The sequence below is a fragment of the Apteryx rowi genome, unplaced genomic scaffold, assembly GCF_003343035.1.
Source record: "Apteryx rowi isolate R43461 unplaced genomic scaffold, aptRow1 scaffold_484, whole genome shotgun sequence".
In the NCBI taxonomy this organism is placed as follows: domain Eukaryota; kingdom Metazoa; phylum Chordata; class Aves; order Apterygiformes; family Apterygidae; genus Apteryx; species Apteryx rowi.
Genome location: NW_020450743.1, coordinates 392,461 through 416,989, shown reverse-complemented (window position 1 = coordinate 416,989; position 24,529 = coordinate 392,461). Strand labels below are relative to the sequence as shown.

General features: G+C 41.0%; 1 protein-coding gene across 1 annotated transcript in view; it reads right to left on the bottom strand.

The window, feature by feature from the left end:
- Positions 1-24,504, bottom strand: part of GRIN3A (glutamate ionotropic receptor NMDA type subunit 3A) — a 79,386-nt gene extending 54,882 nt beyond the window's left edge. The window contains exon 1 of the mRNA XM_026078730.1: positions 24,169-24,504. Coding sequence (XP_025934515.1) covers positions 24,169-24,414 — 246 coding nt within the window. The 5' untranslated portion in view covers positions 24,415-24,504. The remainder of the gene's footprint in view (positions 1-24,168) is intronic.
- Positions 24,505-24,529: the final 25 nt, after the last annotated feature.

Here is a 24,529-nt window from a genome sequence, read left to right as displayed (position 1 = left end):
AGGGAGACCCTGACCCAATGCGTACGATGGAGTCGCGTCCCGACTCCTCGTGGCGATGTGGCTGTGCAGCCTTCCCACGCGGGCCCGTAACGGCAGAGGGAGAGGTGAGGTGTGCCTTCACAGGTCCACCTCTCTCGATTGCGTGGCCAGGGCAGTGAGAAACCAGCTTGCTCAGCCATGGCAACTGGGCCCCCTTAGGCCATTTATCTTTTTAAAGATGGGCCTTTATCAAGCAAAACTTTTCTCTTGCATTGGCCCAAGAAGGGAAGGATGTCTTAACTAACTCTTCTCTTTCTTTTCTTACACAGCTTTTCAGTCTTCACATTTACACATGCTTGACAAAGAGCATAATATGAAACAAGGTAGATCTCAAAATTAAAGGTAATTATTTGCAGACAGTTTTCAGTCTTCTGAGAGAGAAAAGCTAATTTAAACTAGCTAAAAGCTGATCTGATTCTTGCAGCAAAAGAGGCCTGGCATCTGTCCAGGAAACTTCTATAAACAGATCTTAACAAGGCATTCACTGTTGATTTTAAAAAATACAAACCCACAACAACTAGATTAATTTAAGGCTTGATTTAGTTTGTCTTGAAAATAATTTCTAAATGATTTCTCTCTTTACGCCAGATAGTCATGACTTAGGGTTGCTTAACATCTCTAATGACTACATGCAAATACTGCAAACTAATCTGAATATGTAAGGCTCCCTACAAGGTCAAACAGACGGTATAAAATATGAACATTCGGCTGTTTTTGGAAAGTAAGACCCATTATTTATCCTCATAGCCACTTACAAATTATCATAAGTAATACTGCTTCAAAAACCTTGTTTTCTTTGCTCCAGAGGGGAAAAAAAAATCATTTAAAGTTTGACAAAGGTTATTTCACACAGATGCCAAGAGCCAAAATAGTTTTTCCCTACCTAAAATGTGTCACTGCAATTAAAAAAAGACAGATGATTGTTAATACAAATAGATCTGGGGGAACTGCATCAGTTCTCCATGGCAGGCTTTCCTCCATCCTCGAAATGGCAACACAAAGCCCTAGAGAATCACTTCTGCTCTGTGACAGGATTCATATTGGAGAAAGTGGTCCTTAACCATGACTCTAACTTCCAAGTGCAACACTATTGCAGATAACATAGGCAGTGGGAGATGAGATTTCTGCTTGCTTTTAAAGAGTGCACTGTTTATAGGTTATACTGGGAATCTGAATTATTACTTCCTGTTCCTAACCTGGCTATTGACACTTGGTAAACCATTATTTAATCCTTTCTTGTCAAAATGGTTATATGGAGAATCCTTCCCTCCAGGGAAAGAAGGTGTCATCTGTAACTAATATCTGTAAAGCCCTTGAAAATGTTTGGATAAAAGATGCCAGGAGATATTGACCGGGAATATTTCCTGCAATGGACAATTCATTACTGAACAGTATTTTCTAGAATCTCAACACTGCTCTGAGATCAGTCCCTCTCAAGCAAGCGTGCACGAGCCATCAAGAGTAAGGAGATCTTTGCTAGCTCTGCCCCAGGCTTTCTTTATCACGCCGTTTCCCAGGAACACATTTTCTGATGTCTGGTCTCATCTAGACTCTTACATTAGCATGCACTTTGGGACTGCTAAGTTACAGCTCCGTCGCCTCAGTCCTGGCCGTCCTAACGTCTGAGGCATGAAAGAGGAAGGCCCTGTTGTTGTAATGTGGTTCTGACAACATATCAGTGGCACTGTTTTATCTGTAGATATTGGTTTATGCGGTTACCAGAGCACTCTGTGTGTGTGTATGTGTACATGTCTTCTAGTGGGTTATTATTTTTGTAGAGTGATTACTAGCCCAGATAAAGGATATATGTGTGATTATGCTGCAGTAATAAAATGTTATTTGGTTTATCAGGAAACCACAGCTCCAAGGCTACTGGGGGAAAAAAAAAAAAAGGTATCAAGGATGTCCAAAAGTACAATCACAAAATGATAGCAGAAGCCTTGAAACTGCAAGCACAGGATGACAGCAGACTTGCCAGGGCTAAAGATCAATTACTGGTCACTAAGAGAATGCAACCTTGGAGCTGGGTAAAAACAGTTTTAGGGATAAAAAAGACAGAAAGAACAAGTATCCAAGATGTGTAATTTGCAGCATATACTGCAAATTTGGACAAAAGGTCGAATTGTGAATGAATGAGGGGCAAGAAATTAAGTAGAGTTAGCAAACACATTAAAAAAAACAGAAGCAAACCTGGAGGAGGAAGAAACTCCCATCATCAACATCGTTCTCCTCCATCAGAGAACCTGGGACGCAGATGTCTTGCTGTCACAACCTCACCCCAACCCATTTGCTCTATCTGTCTCCCTAAAGCAGATCTGTGTTGTTGAGATTAGGGCACAGAGGAGCATGGAAGGATAAGCATAACGCCTGAGAAAAGGAATAGATACTAGGAAGCACATGCATAACAGTTTTAACTGTATCATTATTGAGAATGAGCTTTAATATTTGGAAAATTTGTCTATTAGTGTTACTGTCATTGCAATGGGACCAATAATAAGTCTTTGATTAGACTGTTAAACTTCAATTAGGCTAACAATAAATTATTGGCTTTGCATATAAAATGATTTTCTATAGCTCACGTAAACTAGACATGCTGGTTGGTCTGGTGCCTTGCTCTTGAGGACTACCTGTTAAAAATACCTGACAGAGAATTTGGCAACCAAGGGTGTAATTTACAATGCCTATTGTCAAGCATAGTTTCACACCATGCTTCTTGGCATGTCACCCCTGCTGGGCTCCTCAGCTGAAAGTGTCTTGCAGTGGCATTTCCATCCTTGCCCTGTTACAGCAGCTCCCACCTTCTCCTCAGCAAGATGGATTTTCTTGCAATAAATCACTGAAAAATGTTATTTTCTCATGAGGACAACAGTTTATGAGTACAATTCCAATATGACCCAGCTTTTCAGGCATGAAAAACATCAGCAAAAAAAAAAAAAAACTATAAAAAAAGTGTAGAATATAAGGTATACGTAGGTAAAAGGAATTTGATCCTGTTCCATGAAAACTGATGTTGTCCTTGCTCAGATGTACCCAGTGTACCCACACAGCATTTAAGCCAACTAGATTTTCATCACCATAAACACTTGCAGCGAGGAATAAAATCAAGGGCATCTTTTTCACCCACCAGTCCAATAGTAGCCTGGCTCCAAAGCTGTCTTCCCCTCCCCCTGTGGCTTTGCATTTCCTATACTCTCAATAGCTGCGCCCTGTGTCTCATATTTACAAATGACTATGGGCCTACCAACAGGCGAGGCAATCCTATCCTGTCTTCACAGCTCAGCAGACTGAAACTAGGTCATTTGATCTGGAGACAGATGGGGAAGGAGGTGGCAATTCAACAAAAAAATATTGTTTCCTATTCATGCTGAGCCAATGCTGTAAAATGATATTCAGGATCATAGTGCAGGGCCGTCCTGCAGCAGGCAGCATGTCTGGACCCCGACAGCCCTGGCTGCTGTGGCATTTCTTGGCAACTCTTGCAGAAGTCTGGGTGCTGCTCCTCAAACATAGTGACCAGCAACCAAGCTAGCTTCTGTGTCTCTAAATGCTGCTGCATGTTGGAGAAACACCCAGGGGTTGTGCTGCATGCAGTTAAGCACAGAAGTGTCTGCATGCCAGCAGTCCCTGAAATGATAACTGTGCATGTGAAAATGTGGTGGGAGGAATGAATTCTAATCCACGCTCCTCAGAAGACCAGCACCAGCTCATCACTGCATCCTTTTCTTCCAGGCCTGGTTCCAGGCATGTTCCACAGAATTAATTGTACCTACAGGTGCATTTTGCTCTATATTGATTTTTCATATGAAAGAAAGCTGAGAATTAAGCCTGCAAAGACAGATCTCTTAGCTCTATTAAATGAGGCCAAGGTACATGAAGTTAGTAGTTCATCTTTTTGAAGCTAGACATTTAAATCACGATTCTGAGGTGAATTCTGTGTGTACTTACTTGGCTTAAAACCAGGCATAGCACTTAAAAATCTCCACTTGAGGTTTCTTATTTAATGCACTAAGGATTTAATTAGAAATCTAGGAAATTAGAAAGAAGAGTTATAATTGGCTCGTGGGGGGGAGGGGAGAGGCAAAAGGAATGAGAATACATCTAATTTGTCTTTTAAAGACAAAACAACTGTTTGTTGTTGTTGTTGTTGTTGTTGCTGCTGCTGCTGCTGTTGTTGTTGTTAATGGATGGTGCAAAGATTCTGTGGGTTCTTCTGGCTTCCTCTCCTCCACCAGCTTTTTAAAAACAGTTTAGTCGCGGGAAGGGAGGGGGAAGCAGCTCGTTCTCAGTCTCCCACCAGGGCAGAAGGCGCCAGCAGTAGAAGTGCTCCTTTCCGCCGAAGCCACTTCCCCGAGGGCTGCAGCGAGCGGCAGCCGCGGAGGGGCCGGGCCGGGCCGGGCGCCGGTAGGTGGCGCGCCGCGCCCGCCCCAAATCCCTGCCCGCTCTCACGGTGCCGCCCGCGCAGCCCGCGCCGCCGCGGGGACGGGGCTTTCCTGGAAGCGGGGTCGCTGCCCGCTAGACACCAGCGATTACTTCAGGAGGGGGAAACAAAAGCCGAAAACCAAAAACCAGCCCTTGGACAAGTGAAGTCTGCCCGCTCCCGGCACTCCCGTTCACAATTTTTCACAAGAAGACAAGGATTTGACTAATGTTCACTTTAAATTTTTAACCATTGCTCCTTATTTTTCCTTCCCAACCCTGAAGTAATCTCCTGTTTTAAAAATCAAAAAGGCAACCATGCAATTTAGAACTTTTGTGGTGCTGTTAGCAAATTTCTTTTGGGGGGCACGTGAAACAAAAAATAAGGCATGATCCTACAATCAGAAGATGCCTACTCCCTCCAAAAAGCAGAAGCATTTGAATTTCCAATAAAACATATAGCAAATAGGCACAAAAGTGGGTGACTGACTGTGCAGAGCTTGTTACCGAGGCACACAGGGAGAGGAGGAGGAAGGGGCAGTAGGGGGATGTTGAATGTAGGATCTGGGTGATCCAGTGTCAAATCCCTCTCTCGCCTGGCACTTCCTTAGCGAGTAAAYTCCTGTAATTGCTGCCTCACTGTAAAATGGGGATAACCCCTGCTGAAGTGCATTGTGGAAGGGAGCAAAATGAAGAAGAGTACAAGGTGTAAGAAAACCAGTTTTCTCTAGCAGATCCAGTTTTCTCACTCCTTTGTGAAATGGCTGTTTGCCCTCGAACTATTAAAGCTTAAAGCAAGATAAATATTTCACATCTTTTTACACAGGGAGAGATCAAGATTTTTAGAGAAACCAAGATTTTGACAGAAAAAGAACCTAGGGCTCAAAATTCCCATTTCTCTCACTGCTAGACACAGTTGCCTCACTACATAAAAGAATGTATGAAGTAACAATCAGGCATTCTACAGGTTATTGCTAAAATAATGTGGACATTTGTACACTGCAGTACATTGTGGTATGTATAATACACCAGTCTCTCATTCCTGAGTAGTGTTAATTGATTCCCTGATTCTTGTCTCATCAGGACCTGATGTCTGCAAGCATTTGAGTGCTGTGATTTCCTCATTAGTTTTAAATGGGTAAGGAACTTAATAATTATCTTTTGTACTCCAGTAGAGTCTTGGGTACACAGTCATGAAAACAGACCTCACTGTAACAGAAACTATACAGAACAAAAAGATGCAAAGTGGTTTCACTGAGTAATATGCCTAGAGTTAGGCAGAGTACACCAAAACCCACCATGACTGTTTTGGCCTTTGATTTACAATGTGTGAGACCATCGAGTGAATATTTACAGCTCCTTGTTGTGACTTAATCTTCATTTCTCATCTGAATGTTCAAAAGTGCCATCAGCTCTATTTTGTGCATAAATATCTCAATGGATTACAGCTACCAGGTTTTGTTTTACCCTACACTCAGAGTGGATATTTAGACCAATGACCAAGTGATTGCATGGAGTTTGTAAATCACTGCAAAATATGAATGATACTTATTCCTTCTTTGCACTGGCCACTGAGTTTGGACGCAGTGAAGCAATGGTAATAGATTTCCTCTGAGAATGTAGCCTTTAGGTAATGTGTCCATCCCCAAGTATGCAGCATGTGACAGTGGGCACAGACTGAAGACAAGTATGTGACAATGCACTCTGGGGAATGCAGCATCCCATGCTTGATGGGACCACATGGCTCCACCGAAGATTTGTATTGCTGTCTGACATGATCACTTGCCAGAAGCTAGCACTAATCACAAGACACCGCACAGGTCAAACAAATGTAACTCTCCTTTCCTGCAGCTCCGCCTGTAGCAAGTACAGTCAGTTCCAATACTATACCATCAGGAGGGGAAGCCCATCAACTTTCGCCTGCAGGTACCTTTTCTGCACCATATGAACAATTCACCACTGGGGGCAGCGGCCCTTGAGGATGGCCACACGTTGTGTAGCTGGGCTCCGTGCTTTTCCAGCTCTAAAGTAACCTTTACCGCCCTCCCTSCGTGTGGTTGCGCAGCCTGTGTTCAGCTCCAGCCGTGGTGATATTTGGCCTCGGGGTAAGCTCAGCAGCAGAGAGGCTGACACGCTGCAGCACATGCTAAGGCTGAAGATCAGCGTAAAGCACCTCTATCAGGAAGAGGCTTTCCTGGAGAACTGGTGACACATGCAAGAGGAAAAATGAATGAATGAGAGGAAGGATGGGGAAAAACTGACTCCATTTTCTGGCATGGTCCCCAGGTGGGAACCCAGGAAGCTGAGCAGATGGGATAGTTTAAGTTTGTCTGTTTTGGGGTCGGTCACTCAAGTGGCTCTGTAAAATGTCTGGAGCTCTCTGGGTGTCTGGGACTGCAGGCCATTACATGGCAAGTAGGTGTGCTGCCTCCTCTTGAATGTGTTGCCTTGGGGGACCACAGCTAATTTTTTGGGAGGCATCATTGACTTAGACAGGGACTGACGGTCAGGAAAGAGAAAATCTGTCCAGTTTGCTGTAGCTTTCTGAGCTGGTAGTGGTGGGTGGCACAGGCCTGCTGGAGCCTGCAGTAGTGCAACAGGGCAAATGCGGATCCCCACCCCTCCTGGGCACAACCTCCTGAGCTGGGGTGTGAGTAATGGAATGGCCTTTTCTCTCTCTAAAATCTTGCTGAAAGTGTCTTTCAACTTCCCCCTCCCTTCAATATATGCACCCAAACATGTACTACTAAATCGTATAGAGTTGGAAAAAGTATTTGGAAATTCATACTATATTATAGAAATACAAGATTTTCAGTAGCTAATGAGAAGCTCAATAGGATATGGATAAAAAAGCTAATTCACCGTACTGCTCTTACTAATAAAACCTTTGTTAATAACAAAGTTTACTCTTGCAGAAAAAAAAAAAGCTAGTGATGAATAGCCGCACAAACTGTTGTAATTGAATTAAGTATCAAACTTACTTTATTGTAAATAAAGATCTTGATGTCTGTTTATGCAAAAGCTTAGTTGTACTGTTACTTCATGTTTCTTGAGGGGGGCGGGGAAGAAGAAGAACTGTTGTGGTAGGTTAATAGGGGTTGCCTTTGTTTATCGGAAGTTAATGAAAGTAACAGCCTCAATTTAACAGGTTGGATATCACTGATGGGCAGCATGTTTTTCAATGTGGAAATGAGGGGAAAGGCCTTTACAAATCTAGTTTTGCTTTTGATACTCTATCTTCTCTGCTGCAATTCATTTAAATTTCTACTACCTCAGTATCATCCCCTCATAAAATAATGCATCTCCTGCTCAAGGCTATATAAAATTTGTACAGCTCTGTAAAAGCTGAAAACCACTATACTAATTGTAAAGCATCACTTAAAGTATGTTGAAAGTATATAATTTATTTTTTAAGAGCTTTGTGCTTTAGAATCTGGTAGGGCTGCACATTTTAGTGAATAGAAATGCTCTTAAATACTCTGCACCAAATGAATCAATAAACTTCGTCACAGATGAATTTCCTACTGACATTACTGACATACAATATTTTCTTCCTCCCAGCTCAGCTCTTCCTATTCCAGCCCATGTAAAGACTTATATCATTGCTATGCCTTCTTTAGGTCAGTTTTTAAACAATAAAATCAACAGACCTGTGATGAAGAAGCTGAAGAACAGGTCCTCTGCTTAACATAACGAACTCTGCGAGCATTTTGACACACTTCACAGTGAGACCAAAATCTCTCTGTGTAGGCTGGGTGCAGCTGGGGCAAATCAGTATCTTGATTTGCATAACCACAAATCTGAAAACATCAGACATTCATGCAACTGTCTGCATATGACTGCCTTCCTCTGCACTTCATGGTTTATAAACTCTTAATGCAAAGCAGCTGTAACTCGTTTTGAGTGCTATCTTGTTCATCTGAGCTACGATCCTTCAGCATTGCAGTATTATGAACTAGGAGTATAGCACTATCTAGTACCGTAGTACTACCAATACTATAGTCTAGCAGAAATAATTACTTTTACGAATTGAACAAACAATGTAAAAGCGATGAATTTAATGATCTGGGAAACAATCTTGAGTTATGCAAAATACCCTGAGTTAGGTATTCACAAAATTGCTTCGGCATATAATTGTCAGCACGTGGATTGTTTGCAAACAGCTAGCACAAACTACTTAGTGTTAATCATTTGTTCCGTGACATAGTTAGTCATGCACTATTTCTGCTTCTTGAGTGGGTGATTGTATCTTCCTAACGGAGAGGATAAGAACCAGTGAAAATGAAATGCACCCTGGGATTTTAACATGGATAAGCAGTCGTGATAAAATATCAAAGTGTAATGTCTCGCTAATCTCAGCAAGATGTTCATGTCTATCTCCATGCCAATAACCCATGATGGCTCTGTGGACTCTGGTGAACCAAGCCTGGGGACTTGGACTATTTTTGGCTTAGTGATTCTTTTGAACTATCTGAACAACGGGAAGTGTTGTAGCAGAGTATCTAATTCTCCCAGACAACCTGAAAGGAAGGGATGACAGAGCACCATTCTTATGAGTTTGACAAGAACATATGATGAGAGCTACTGCCTCTCTCTGCAGGAAATGATACTGCTTCAGGGAGAGAGAACCTGTAATAAAAGTAAAAAAAACCCAGTATATTCCCTAAGGAAACAGGAATGTATTTTTTTTCTTTCCCCACTTCAGTTTTATTTCTCTTTTTACACATGACACTATCACTTGAATGCAAGTCTTGGTCAGTTTTCCAAAACATGAATTATATTTCTACATATTTGAAATGACTTTGGATGCTGCTAAGGAAGGTGAAAAGCTGTAAGGTCTGAATTCTGTTATACCACTGTTTTGATATTTTGCATCAACATGGAGACTTCATTGTCCCTTCTGCCTGAGCATGGGAACTGAAAATCATATAAAATTTCCTGCTTAAAAGCCTTAATGCTAACACACAGAATGCCATGCTGTATTACAARTAAATGGAAATGAAGCAGGCAGCTGTGAGAAAAGAAGGGAGAGAGGGACTATTATGGAGAGTAGGATCTTCTGTGAAAAGCTTTTTTTTTTCCCTCCCCCTGAAATGAAGGTAACGTTTGTCTGGAGACCATTCTTAAACTGACTAAAGATTTCATACTCATCTGAATATCCTGATTTGAACACAAGCCAACTTTTAAAACCAACTGTGGGAAGAGGGGTTGGACAAAGAGTGTGAAGGTTGCTGGAAAAACACCCCCAACATTCACGGTGAAGGAAATGGGAATTTTCCCACGAGAAGGGCAGTGTTGCTCTCCTGTTCCACTCTGTGAGACTAGAAGCACTGCTCACGTCAATTAAAGTCCTGTGCAAAAAAAAAAAAAAAGCTTTTATGCACTGTAAGGAATTTCTGGGCTGCTAATACCTTTAGAAATGATTCACATTTCACGCTAGGCAGTGGTCCAGCATGCACCAGGGATGGTCTTGCCCTTCTGAACGTGGGTTGCACCTGGTAGCTTCAGTACTTGGGCTCTCAGCTTGAGATGCTTTGATGGGTTACCTCTGAGGAAGGAGGCTGCGAAGGCCCTTTAAATCAGACCTTTTCAGAATCTCAGATTAACAGTTAGTTGCCTTTCAAAACCACAGGCCTTGGCCCCTTAGTCCTCCTGCCCCTATTAGGAGAGCACTGCCCAGCTTGATGCATTTACCCAGCTCCAGGGAAGCAAGTCAGTGCTATGGACACAGTTTCACCAGCTGGGTTAAGACACACAGGCTCAGTGCTTACACAAAGGTAGGCAATTAGCTGCTGCTAGTTTTGTGGGTCTTGGACAACTTTTAACCTTGTAGAGAAATTTCTGCCAAAGCAAGGAAAAGAACCTCCAGTGTTCCCGGGCTGGTGGACCAATATCTATTTCAGTCCTTAGCCCATTTTATTTTCCTATTCATTTTTAAGCCTCTGTTGGAGAAAACTGAATTTCCCTTTTGAGTCTTCACAAGTGTTCAATGGGCAGTTTGAATTTTCATTTCTCCTCTTCTTATTGACAATAATAAACCATTTCTCTGTTTAATCCTAGATAAGATTGTAATAATTCTTTATAGCTCTCGTAAGACATGCATTTGCTCTCATAATAAGGATCCACAAAAAGAGGAATTGCCTGAATTATCCTTGATCTTACTCAGCGGATAGCTTCCTAAATGTTTTTAAGTGGAGGCAACTCTCTGGTGAAAATAAGGCAAAGTCAGACAAAATTAAAGATTAAAGTTGACAGAATTGTTAAGTTTACTCGTGAATATAGATATAATATTGTAGCTACAAGCCACAGATCCTGTTGGACTAGTTCCTCATCCTAAGCAGAGGCACACCATGTTTAAAAGCATGAAGTCTGAGTATATATATATATATATATATTTTTTTTAAATAATGGCAAATACTCAGATGAATGAAATGATCCAGTTCAGCTGTTCTTGTACTCTTCAACATTTGCTTTTCATGAACATTGGAGTAATCAAATTACATTAGGATAAATGTTCACAGAAAATGAACAGCAAAACTGAACACTGCAGTATTTGCAAGTTCCAGCATCCATGTATGTCTCGAATTCTTATGTTTGTGCAATCAGAAGAGAAAAAAAAAAATACCATGTAGCTTAGCCAGGCAACCAAAACCACTTCTCAAACTGGTCTCTATTCAAAGCCAGTGAAGTGAAAGGCAGCACTTCCCTAAACTTTTGGAAGGCTCTGGGATGCAGGCATTCCTAAAGCTTATATTCTTTGTGCTTATTCCAAAAATTTTAGATGTTTTTCAGGCAGAAAAAATGTCTGTAATTATCAGATGTACTATTCACTATGAATTCTCAATTCATTTTCTCCTTAACATACACTTCTGGGGAGGAATACAAGAGTAATATGATCTGGGCAACTGCCTCCAATTTTCTGTCAAGCAAGGCATCTTTCTTATGCTAATCATGTGGTATGCTGCATCCCACCACAGGTCTCAATTTTCAATTTATTCTTTTGCTGTGAATCTGTATGGGTTGCGAATGCCCAAAGAGGACATCATTAAAACAGCTAACTTTCACGTAACTCCATGTTACATATTTATATGCACTGTCGAAATGGTGGGAAGATACAAAATTCTGTTTCACTGGAATCTAGCAGGCTGAGCTATTTATAAATAAGTGTCTTATTTTTGGTGCTCTTCAGAAAATGTGATGAACAGTGAGTGATGAGCAATTTATGTTGCTGATCATCTGTATCACAATAGAGCCGTAAGGTCTTTTTCTGGAGTCAAGACTCTATTAATTTAGGATCTGTATAATGCAACAGTGGAAAACAAGACTTCAGAACAAAGATCAATGGGCTAGATTAAGAAAGGATGAAATGAGCATGCCAAACTGAAAAATGGAACAGTACAATAGAAAATGATGTGGTCAAAAGAAAGAGAATAAAATTTGAAGGTTGTTGAGGATTCTGGGCATTAATATTAAAAACAGGTCAGTCATCCACCTCTCACAAAATAAGTCCTCCGTATGAAGGAATCCTTTCCCATGAGTATTCTGTATTGAAGGATTTACTGTTTATAAAATGAAAGATAACATTAAACAAAATAGAGCATAATGCATGTGTAATACATACTGTTAGAAGAATTACATAGTCTAAAGAGATCTTATGGGTATACCTGAATGAAAAAAAGGGTGTTAATTAAGAAGCATTTAAGTAGCCAGTACTAAGTAAATAATTCAAGTGTATAAAAAGATGATCATAAGGGTGACTGGATAAATGATCATTTTAGCTTCCCTGTGATGACTGCTGATGCAAGATTCTCAATCAGAGCTCAAAAGAGTATTGTAAAGTGTACCAGTCTGTCCAGCATGTTTCTACACTGATATATTTTTATACAACCTTTTAAAGAGGTGATTACTTAACAGTCACTTTTTCTCCCCAGAATGTCTGAGAAACAAACATGAAAGTCACATTTTATCATCTTCCCCTTACTCTTCACACTGAAAAACATAACTAATTGAGCAGGGTGTGTCAGCTACACTATTTAGACATTTTTATTCACTTCCTTTACGAGCCTAGAAGCCAGGTAAGAGACAACACTGCTCCCTCCTACCAACCTTTTCCTACATTTCAGACTCAAACAACATATAAGATCTGCTGTATCAAGTTAGGCTGATCTTCTCCTCAATTTAGCATCCCTTGTCTCATGAACACTAACACCAAACTACATCAAAGGGAAGTACACACAGCTCTGTAGCAGGCAATTTTATGGATGTCCATGGGAGTCTGGCATGAGCTGCCCCTGTGTATAGCTGGAAGGTAGCTCATAACAGCAACAGACCATTTGCCTGACATGCAGGGCGGTGTAACTAGTTTTGCAAAGCCAGGAATGAGCAAGAACTTGGGAATCATATGGCACCAAGGTCCCTCTGGCACAGGAACTCTATCTGGGGTCTTGGGGCAGGAAAATGCCACTAAATGCCACTGGCACAGGAGGTGTGCATGCTAGATGATTGCAAAAAAAGAGATGACAGTAGAGTATACCCTTCCTTAAAAGAGTTGCTGATTTTGTACTCTGGAAATAGAAATAAGCTTTCTTGGAAATTCCTATCTGGCAAGTGTAACATGGTGCAATGACATTTGAAGCTTTCATGTCCTAAAGGTTACAACGAAAACACTAATGCTTTTTGCTTTAACTATTTACATGTTTCCCTCAAGTCAATTATTGGGTATATGTTTGTCCCCTAAGAGCTCTACAGTCTTCAGCTATCACATGAAATTTGAACTGAGGAAATCCAGACACATAACTTTGGTTCTTCTTATTGCCTTCTAATGTAGGAGCAAAATTAACTTCATTAGTGTGTTAAGAAAAGGCAAGTTATAGCTCAAACAGTTCCCATATACTGTCTAAAGAGGGCAGCTATTACCTCCTGGTAAAGTTTAGATCTATTTTTCTTGTGTTCTGCTGTTTGTATATCGAGTACAGTAAATTCTTAAAAACAAGTGTGCTTCTACTGAGAGCTGTTTAACTGATATATATGAGTGAGGCTTACAAGCTGAGAAAGTGATAAATAATTACGCTTTCATCTAAAATAGCACCGGAAAAATATCAAACTGTGAACTCATAATACTGACTTTTCATCTGATTTGCAAAAAAAGTTCTTTTTAAGCCGGTTTGAGTAAGTAGGCTATTAAGATGAATGTAATGTAACTGCTTTATCAGTAGCATCATTGAGAGAGCCCRGTGCATAATACAGCTGTTCTTTTTGGATATTAATTGCTATGTCTAATAGTTTTCTCCTTGCAACAAATTCAAAACTTCATTTTTTAAATCCTAGCTTATGCTTGAAAATCTATCTTGTCTTTTAACTCTCTCTTAAGTTAGAAAGCCTTGTAAAATGTCTTATGAACAGCATGGGCAATGATTTCCTTCACAGTCTTAAAAAAGCTGAAAGTAGAATAGTATGTCTTTAGGGAAATATGAAGTGTTTAAAATATGCCTGTGCAGCATATTCATAGATTTTTATAATGCATTTCAAATACTTTCCACATTGTAAAATAAGCTTTGGAAACTATCATCACAGATGAAAGCTGGTGAGGAAAAAGTAATAAAAATACTGTAGCAAGAAAGGAAAATGGTGCCTGCTTCTGAATTTCCTCACATTCGATTTCTCCTATATAATAACAACAGTCAAATGATCACAGTATTTTCCCTGTTTCCCATGCTTTAGTGGCAGCCGAAGGTGCACCTGTGTTCATGTTCACTCTTTTCTCCCCCTCCTTCTCCACCTCCCCATCTGCTGCCAGCAGCCATGCAGATTCAGGTGACTGAAAACTTTTAGATAAAAATTAATTAGCCAGCACACTGCAGATAAGACCTGTTCATTCCCATGCCACATGGGTGCCTGCCCGTCCACTCCCGAAGGCTCTCCCATGCTTCGATTCACTGCAAGGGAGACCCAGAGCAGCAGAGACCTGGGGGCGCATCCAAGAAGTTCAGTATCATCTCTCAACTATCAACAGATAATGCACTTAAAATACTTCATAGAGATAGGGATGTCCATACAGTACTGTACTGACTCTCTGCATATACCAGCAGGGAGGTTCATGGGAATACAGGTTGCTCATGGATGGCTGTATTGAAGGACTCAGTGGGGAGAGGACATCGTTAAGTTCAAGACTGAGGGGTGAACATCAGCTCTGACTGGGGTGAGGTTTTGCAGTCCTGTTTACAGCCAAAACCAGGTCCCAAGGATAGCTGGGCATAAGCATTTTGTCCCACTATCCTATCTGGGTGGCACATAAAAAATATTGTGGTCTGTTGCAGTTTGTGCAATTTGCCACATTGATGAGTCTCTTCTTAATATAAGGAATTTTTTGTGTAGTTGTCAATAATTACCGCGAATAATGTTAGTAGCTTGATGTGACAGCTGTGAAGCACTCGAGGCCAGATTGTGAACCTCTTAGTCACACTGCTGAGGAGTCCCTTGCACAAATGGCTTTGCTCGCGTGTGACTCCCTTAATAAATGAATCATCTATCTTTGCTGCCTACTCAAGCTTAAATCTTCCTCCAGATTCTGCTGTAACTTCCACCATCTGCACATCCTCTCCTCGTTGTGGTGAGAACCAATTTGGCTGATCAGTGGAGTAATTGGGAAAATGGATAGACTTTCAGCGCCAGATCAGAAGCAAAGAATTGGCACTGATGACTAAAACTGCAATCCAAAAGTCCCCATGCCTGAGCTTGCTCCCAGTCTTCCTGTTTATTAGGAAATCCCTTTTGGGTACCTATTAGTCTGATACTGCATGTGTCCAGACTGGCTTGGCCCGTCTCCAGGAGCTCTTGAAATGCTGGACCAGATGATGCACCCCAGGCATGTGGGTTGGACTGTGCCCTGAAATGACCTGCCTCTGCCCAGATCTCATTCTCAGTATCACGGGGGAAAAAAAGGCTTTCATTAATTATGACTGTCCAAACTCATACCCTTTGCCAGAAGCCCTCCCTGCAGCAGGGATAAGCTCCTATCCAGCTTTATCTAATCACTGTTCCTTTCACTGCTTCCTAGATGTTGGCTTAGCAGTTCCCTGTGAGGTTTTCACTATTTTTCTGGAAAGCATTACACTTTGGAGGTAACTGTCCTTAGCTAGAGATCAAGATAGTCCTGCCAATCCAATCCTGACTGTGCTTGGGCAAGCTGCTTCGCTCTGTGCTTGGTGATCCCAGCTCTTTGCAAAATGCTGTCACGTAAAATTCAGTTCTCTTGTTTTTACACTTTGGGAACAACAAAGAGTAAGAGACAGAGAAGGGCACTTCTTCCTTTCTCTCTCAGTTCAGTTTATTTTCTCATTCTCTCTCCCTGGGTCACTTACATTTATGTCTTTTAGTTTTCTCACTTCTTTTTCTCATTTTCTTCCCTCTCTTTTCTCCAGCTCATTTTAGCTATTTACAATAAACTCTACAGTATATAACTATGCACATTGCAGTAAGATTCAGGAGACTTCCTTGTTCAACAAAACTGAAAAGATGATCCTTCCCTCTTTAAAAGCCCTTCAGTCAGACCTTCAGATATACGGATTTATAATCTGATTCTTCTTTGAATGATAAATCTGGAATTTACAAAAGAACCTGAGTTTTTTCTGTTTTTCTGCTAATCGCAGTGACTATACAAATTCTAGCAATGCTATGCCTGGATTCCTTTCATATTCAAAAAATTACAAGGAAAAGAACATAACATAACAGTTAAAATTTTTATTTGATGACTTAAAACTGTAACTAAAATCAACATAGCCTAGCCTTCTCATGCTATAAGCATTCAATATTTAATGTTTTTAAATAATAAATAACTCATTAAACATATCCTAGATTAGAACTTTTATAAGTGGTCTTGAAATGAATTTTGAGCATAACAAGATCCTTGGCTGTTTGCTAATTTCTACAGCTCTGCTTACCTAGCTGAACTATGCATGTTGGTGGAAAGATTAGGTACTCCGACTTTCATGGAGAAATTCTTGGGGAGAGCTATGCTGACCGCCCCAATTTACATTTGTAGGGAAAGCTTTCTTTGTAAATACTGGGAATAGTCTGTTTTCAACCATAATTTTTGTATTCATATGGTATCTGCAAGCAAATTGTCTTGGCCAAATTTGAATTTTTACTTAGTGAACACTGCTAAGTATTCTTTGGTGTTTCTTCTGATAATGGCTGTCCTTTAGTAAAATAACAGTTAATGATTAAACCATGTCATAGTTTAAACACTCATTGTTAACAAGAGAATGCTCAGTGTATTATGAAAGATTTCTTTTAGGCTATGGAACAAGGAAAACATTGTTTTGTGAATATCTGGAATTGCAAAAATACAGAAAAAGGCATCACAGAAGGTATTGAATTCAGTGTCAGCTTAGCTTTTTCTGCATAACAAAAGTAGCACGAGATCAGGAATGAGAAAATCTTGTCACTAGGCAGCTCAGATATTTTGTCCAGAATTTGATATTGTATGATAAGTACGGAAGAGGAATGGGAGTAATAGACAAATGCATTTCAGACTACAAAGTAAATACCTGTGCTTTTGATTTTTTTATATCAATTCAATACATACAGTCTTTTACTTTATGTAGTATGCTTCTACTGGTATAGTCTTCAACTAGAGAATTATTCCCTCCAGCCCCTTCCCAAATCGTAATTCTTTACAACCATTTTTAAATGGAATTAATATAACTAAAAATACTAAAGAAGTGATTTGATAAAACTTGACAGAACTAGAGGTACTTCAAGAACAAAGTGATCAATGAAATAGTTTTACCTAAGGATCATCAGAGACAGAGACCTTAAATAATTACAGGCTTAATGTTCGTTCTGAATCTAGGTGATAACACCTTGATGTACTTGATACAGTTTGCTCAGTGTTTGAAGCCATTTGAATGATGAAACTTTGGTGTATGTATTTCAAATAATGCTGCACTATCCAGTTTTTAAGGACTTAGGACAATATGTAGTGCTTATGATTCCTTTAACTTGAAAAGTAGTAGACATTCAAACTGAGGGGGAGCCAAGATTTTCTTAAATAATAACTGCCAGGAAAAAAAAGAAAAAAAGAAAAGAAAAATGTAAAGGAAATTATGGATGGGGAATATGTTGTGAATGATGGTTGTCTAAACCAAGCCTCAAAACATATTATAAATTATGAATACTAGAAAATAAGAACATTTTTATGCTATTGAAGCAAAGCTAACTTAGTGGAGTTTAAGAAGCCTTCTGAAATAGTTCATAGTAATTTGGGTGGTAAGGAATGCAAATAACTTTCTAGTATTACAAATAACTTCAAATCTTGAATTAATACTCTTGAAAATATTTTTCCACCTCTAAGTATGGCACATGTGTACCTCCATAAGCAACAAAACAACTGAGCAGTAATAAATCCTTGCAATTCAAAATGTCACAGACATTTATCATGCATATATCATGCCAAAAGTCACATGGCAAGCTGCAAAATCCCTTCATTCAGAAACCCAGTAACAGGACAGCAAATTCAATGGGTTTCTGAGGGGCTTTCTTTCCAAATAAGAGAGGGTGACAATAGTACTTAGAGGTGCTACTTAGAAAAGTTCACCCCCACAAAGTTCTGGTTACTTCCAGCTAAATGGTATGTTAAAATTAAGGATCCAAAGAGAAAATTGAAACCCAATATATTCTCATCACTTTTGGCATTCTGAAAAAAAGATCTTTTGCATTCACAATGAACTGTAGCTGGAATAAAAAGAATAGTTCCACATTTTCCTTCCATTGTCCTGCGTGTCTGTGAATGCAAAGTTTATTGATGGAGGGGTTATACTTAAAGAAGTCATCATGCATAATTAGGCTGCAATGTTCTGTTTCAGCCAAGAACTAAAATGAGTGGTCATCCTCTAATGGTGTTTCAAGTGATGTTTACCATGACTCTGACATTTTGGGGGGACAGATAAGGATGACTTCTTGCTATATCAAGTGTGTAATACTGTAGAGAAAACAGAACCTGAGCTAAGGCACTAAACAAGGGAAAAACCCCCAAAATATATTAGATGTCACTACAAATTCCAAACATTATGGCAACATCACTTTCAGAAAACTTATGGGCTCTCTGATCACAAACAGAATATGAACAAGGGCTCCTTTCCCTTCAACACGTCATTATCAATTTAAAGATAATAGATAGATTGACTTCAGCTGACAAGACAGTGAACTATAAAAAATCTTCTAATCTAATAGCTCATGATGCTCAACACAGCACAGGAGCACAAGTAAAGCCATTCTCAAAGTAACAACCATACTGYCCCTGAGGACAACGTGGGGTATCAGGTGAGTGCAAGTGATAGCAGATGACAAAGGTTAGCAGGTACCAGATTTCACCTCGATTCTGAAATTGAATCAGCTAGCAAATATTGCATTATGGCTTTTAAATCAAGGACTATTACAATTAAAAGATCTTTCACATGATACTAGGACAACAACTCTGCTTGCAAAATGTGAGTTATACCTCTGAAATTTGTGTTTAAAAGAATTAACTATTCTCTAAGATAGCTGACTAAAGAGAAAAACTGTTAGTTACGCTAAGCTCTTTCACACTGACTGGTAATGTAAACGGACTCACTTTATAGAAGATCTGTGGCCCAAATTGTGTAAGTTTCAAAAGCAGCACTACAAGCAGAATTTCTCAGAGACATTTGGCTGAGAGCATCAGCTGGACATTTGTGTGCATGTCCTTTCAATTTCCATCTTTTTTTTTCCCCTTCAAGGCATCTCTCATAAACTCCCTTGCAGTGTACAACAGTTAACACCATACTATTTTTGCAGCATGAGGCAAGGAGGGTTGGTGATGAAGGGGAAGCCTGAAGACATACTGCCCACCTAAATATAGTAGCTAGTACAGTCTTCAGTATTCGGATTACATCAGATTAGGAATGACAGTAGGAAGTACCAGTGGCTGCAGCTAGATATTTGTGCTTTGCTGTCCCCCTTCATTCCTGCAATCTTCTGTTAGGAAAAAATGGCCAAAGAGGGTTTTGTTGTTGCTGTTGTTGCTGTTGTTAATCAGAAATACTTCTGTGCAAAAAGTAGGCCTGAAGGGGGGAAAAAAAAGTGTCTTTGGGCATTTAGCTCGACAGAAGATTTTCCACTATCTCCACTCCCTTGCCGTAATGTCTGCCTACACTCTTTGGTGCTTAGAATAGGCAGTGTCTTGCAGATCAGTATGATTTCGAGGGACACCAGTTACACAGTAGTATTATTCCCGGTTATTTCCCAAATGGGAAGATATATAATGCCCCAGCCAAGGATCTCTGATACTAAAAGGCTATTTTCAAAATAAAGTTTAATTCCTTTAAAAACAAACTGAGAATTAAATGTTAATGGTCAGTTTCTTTTTACAGCATCTGTTCTGAGCCTGGACTTGCTACATAATCTGAAAATTCACATTTTAACCTAAAACTGTGTCTTGATTTTTTTTATTTTTTTGACCCTCCCTGAAGTCATAGCAATGAGTGAAAGTGCTGGCAATTCCCATTACTGAGGAAAACAGTTGAAGTATGGACTGGATGTGTAGGGAGTAAGATGATACAGATGTATTTTACATTGTTTTGTTGCTCGGTGAAGTTTCTTTTTAATGCTAAAAAATCTTAAGTCTAGCCTCAGAAAACACTCCATTAGTTCTGAAGTTCAGAGAATACTGCTGCAATCATCACCTCCTTTGTGCTTCTAATAGTACCACCTGCATAATGGATATTATGGGCTATATATGGGATATTCTTCCCAAGCTCCTGGCTCAAAACTGTAGTACTAAAAGTGATATCAGTGTATTTACTTCTGGTTCAACATCTGTGTCTTTTCCCTCTTCCATCTCTGAGAAAAATTAAGGGCATTGTCAGTCCTGGCATTCAAAAATAAAGTGTGCTTTTTCATACACACTTTGCTACATAACATGAAAAGTAGGTCTTTGCCTCAATGGCATCACTGCTTGCAAGCTGTTGTCTCAAAAATAATGATCTGTCAAAGCTTCAATGCAATCTGCATTTGTGTTAATAGCAAGGAAATCCATTAGCTTTTTGCTTGATAAATGCTAGTGAGTAACTGTTACTTTTGCTTGCTAAGAGTGTAAAAATTTGCTAGAGTGCGAGTAAATTTTGAAAAGTAAACATCTTTTCTGCAGGTCAAAACAATGTTTGGATTTACTGTCAGTAGGCATTAGTCATTTAAATCACATACAGAAATACAAATGAAAAAGGTATGTCACATTTTATTCTGTGTAGCAATCCTTGAAGCCACGTGTGTGTTTTGACTTACACAATCCTGAACCTTCAGCATGAGCTGCCGCCTGTGGCAGAAGTGATGCTGTACCTTCATGGTATTTGGTGCTTTCTGATTGCCAGTTGCTGTGTGAGACTATTGTTTGTTCATTTTTTTAACTTCAGGAGAGTAGAAATTTAATGTGGAACAGATTTTTCTGAAAAGATGCTTCAGCAGCTAGATAGCTTTTACAAACCCTAGGTATCCAGCTGACTTTAGAAGCCCAGCTTTGATGTTGTGGAGTTTCTCTGGATGTTAAATGTTTGAAGTATGTCATCAAATGTAATGGAGGCAACAGTCAATATTAATGAAACATATTTCAGTTTTGGATCTTAATCTTCCTTTTCATTTAAGTACTGCTATCTCAGAGAAGATTTACTTAAAGATCAACAAAGTGCTTTATCACTTCCAGTGCATATCCGGTTATTATATACTTCTGTTGTTATATTCAACAGTAGTGTTACATGTGTATGTTCTGTCCTGGCCTAATGTGGAAAATATAACCTCAGTAGACATTGCTACTTTAAAAACACCCTAACAAAAAGTCTGAATACTGAGGACAGGCAGCCTGAGACAGTACCTAGCAAATCTAATGGCTGTTTGTATATTTTCAGTGTTGCTCGTAAGACAGAGAGTAGGAAATACTCTTCAAGGGCACAGAGGAGTTACAGCGTTGCTTCTACCCATGCCTGGAAGAAAGCTAACTGCGGGCAATGCCCATAGGTGCACCGCCGCGTTGCTTTGGAGCGAGGAAAGGATGGGCCTGCCCAAGTAGCTTAGGGAGGACGATACTTCACATTTCAGAAGCAGAGTTAGGATCTTAGCCTTCAAAATTTTCATAACTTTTCTCCCCCGAAAAGCTAGATGCTAGGCCTATTAGCAAAATCCATCTTACCTGCACAGTCGTCATTTGCCTCTAAACCTGCCCGTCACCGTAAGTGGTCAGTCTCTGGCTCTTGGGTGGTGAGTAAAGCAGGGCAGGTGAGAGGGCCACGAGACACCCATTTCATACGGCAGCRCTAGCAGGCGACTGTGCGATACACAAAATCCCTGGCTGCCAGCAGAACGGGTAGCAAGCCAGCAGAGGCTGCTAAGGCCAGTCTCACTGGGGTCCACCCTGCACTAGATGGTGGTGAAAAACGTTTAATCCTGGGAAGCGTGTGAGGTAAGGCTGGTGGGGCATGGCCTCCACTGTCAGCCTTAAAATGGTTCTGTATGAGTGTGCAAAGAACAGCATGCAGAAAGATGTCACAGCCCTCCAAATCAACCTTGGCACTTAACCTACTTGGATTACCTGCTGGCCTTTGGATAAGATTAAGGTTTTTTTAAATACACAAAGACTTGAGGAGTGATCTTTTTGGACTGATTTTTTTTTTTCTTCACCTGAAGAAAATTAAATCTATTCAGCCACTAAGCACAGGTTTAATGTTAGGCACTGGCTTCAATGTCACTGAAGACAACTTAAATGTCTGCTTAAGAACAAAACCCTGATTGGGACAGATATATCCAAAGGAAGCCTCAATAACAGTGCACAGTTTGCTCCCAACTGAGAAAAAAATTGAAAGTTAGCAAGAACCTTTAAGTCTGTGGAAAGGAACAATGAATCTAACTGTGGTTTACATTTATTTTACATTTAATACACATTTTGTGTTCTCAGGCAACTTAGAGTCATTTTATATGGAAGAGAAAATAATTCTGATATTAACAGATACAGCAAAGATATGCTGGGTTCAGGCTTTCGTCTTCAGTGAGCTTTGGCTATTGCTCAGTTACAACTGAGAGTGTAACTGCAAGGTTTATAGATGCAACTGAGCTAACTTAGATGCTATTGGCACCAGACGTGTAGCAATTATGGCATACCACCCTTGAGTTCTTGGATAAATCTGTTGAGAAACCTAAGCTACATATTTTTTTGCTGAGCTAGACAAAACTAGCTCAGTTCAGATCAGGCATGCAGCAGTCACACCTTCAATTACAGCCTACGAGTTGCCTTGCATAGACTTTCTTTTCCTACCTTTTCTATCCTGTTATCTAACATATGAAATGCAGAGGTCTGAAAATGATCCAAGTTTGTTTTTGCATTTGCTTTCACACTTCTCAGTTGGTAAGCTGTTTTTCTGATTACATTTTGAGTGCAAAAGTTCTTTTTTTGAGTGCAAAATATCATCTTTTGTATAAAACAACTGTTTCTCCTGGCTACTTAAATGGCAGCTTCTGCCATTTTACTTACAAATTTCCCTAATGTGGACTACAACAGAAGAGAGTGATTTTTTCYTTAAGATTCCTCTTTTTTTTTGCCTGAACGTGATTACTGGCATCAAACATACATCTGCAAAATACTGAACTGTCATCTTTTTCCAGAGTGTCTAACATAAAGTTGCCATCCCTAAACAATAGAAAGTTTAGCTCCCCTCAGACACTAGCATTAATTAGACAGTCAAATACAGTCAGATTTTAGTTTCTACTATTTTAGTTTGACAAGCAGAGTCAGGCTTTAGCTTCTACTCTTTCAGCTAGGCAATTTAGTGCTCCAAATATCTGATCTAGCAGCACTGCAAGAACTATGAGGAAAGAAAATCCCTACGCTTTAGAGACCTCAGCAACACAAAATCAGATCATAGCCAACAACTTTCCTGAAAAGTGTCATCTGGCCCTGGTAAATAGTGATGGTGAATAATCTATACCAACCACCCCACAAACTGTCAAACAGTATTTATGCCAGTAAGAAATAAACTATCATGAATGCTAGTTTTGGCCTTTTTTTTTTTTTTGCTAATCACACTTTTTCGGTCCAGGGTCAGAAGTGTCCTTCTCACAAAGAGAGGCCAAGAACCTTTAAAGAGCATTTTCTCATGAGCACACAGGCTGCACCAAAGGAGACCCCTTTATCTTCTCAACTCTGCGATGTACAGGGTATACGACTCTGCGCTCACAACTTAGTTTTTACAGCCGAGTTCCCTGCCTTGCAAAAGAAACGATGCTTGTCCCTGTCCCTGTCCCCCCCACTCCCCTCAACGGGGACCGAGATCCAGGGCTACCGAAAGAGAAGATGCACTCTTGCAAGGAGAGAGACTGGCAAGAAACAGCGGCCCGTGGCAGTCCCAAAGTCAGAGAGCTTTTCCTCGGTCTGGACCTGCACGAAGCCCCTTCCTCTCCCTGCGGACCCGCGCCTGTGCCCGCTCCCACCCACGCCAGGAGATGCGGGTGGGCAGAGGCGAGGGACAGGGGCAGCCGCCCCGCCAGCCGCCTGCTGGCCGGACCCCGACGCCTCTCCGCAGGGGGCTGCCCGTGGGGCAGGCGGCAGCCGTGGGGGGTGAGAGCCCGCTCCGCGGTGCGGGCGCGCAGGGGAGACCCCTGCCGCTGCCTGCCCCTGCGCGGCCGCCCCTGCGCGGCCGCCCGGCGCCTTACCGGGCTTTTCCTGGGGAACTCGCTGAGCACGATGCTGACGACGGGGATGCGCAGAGCCGTGGAGATGAAGTCCAGCTCCAGCATCTCCCCGCGGCTCTGCGGGAAGGCGAGGATGGCAGAGACCCCCTGCACCACCACGGTGTGGCAGACGCTCTGCAGGAAGGAGACGGGGTCGTTGCTCCAGGCGGCGCTGGGGGAAGAGAAGGGGAAGAGCGGCAGGTCCCCCAGCCCCGCCTCGATGGCCATGACCACCTCCAGGGACAGGTTGTAGGGCAGCAGCCCGGCCACGCCGTTGAGGTTCGCCACGGCCAGCAGCAGCGCGTCCCGCGGCGACGGCGCGGGCAGGGGCGCGGGGGGCGGC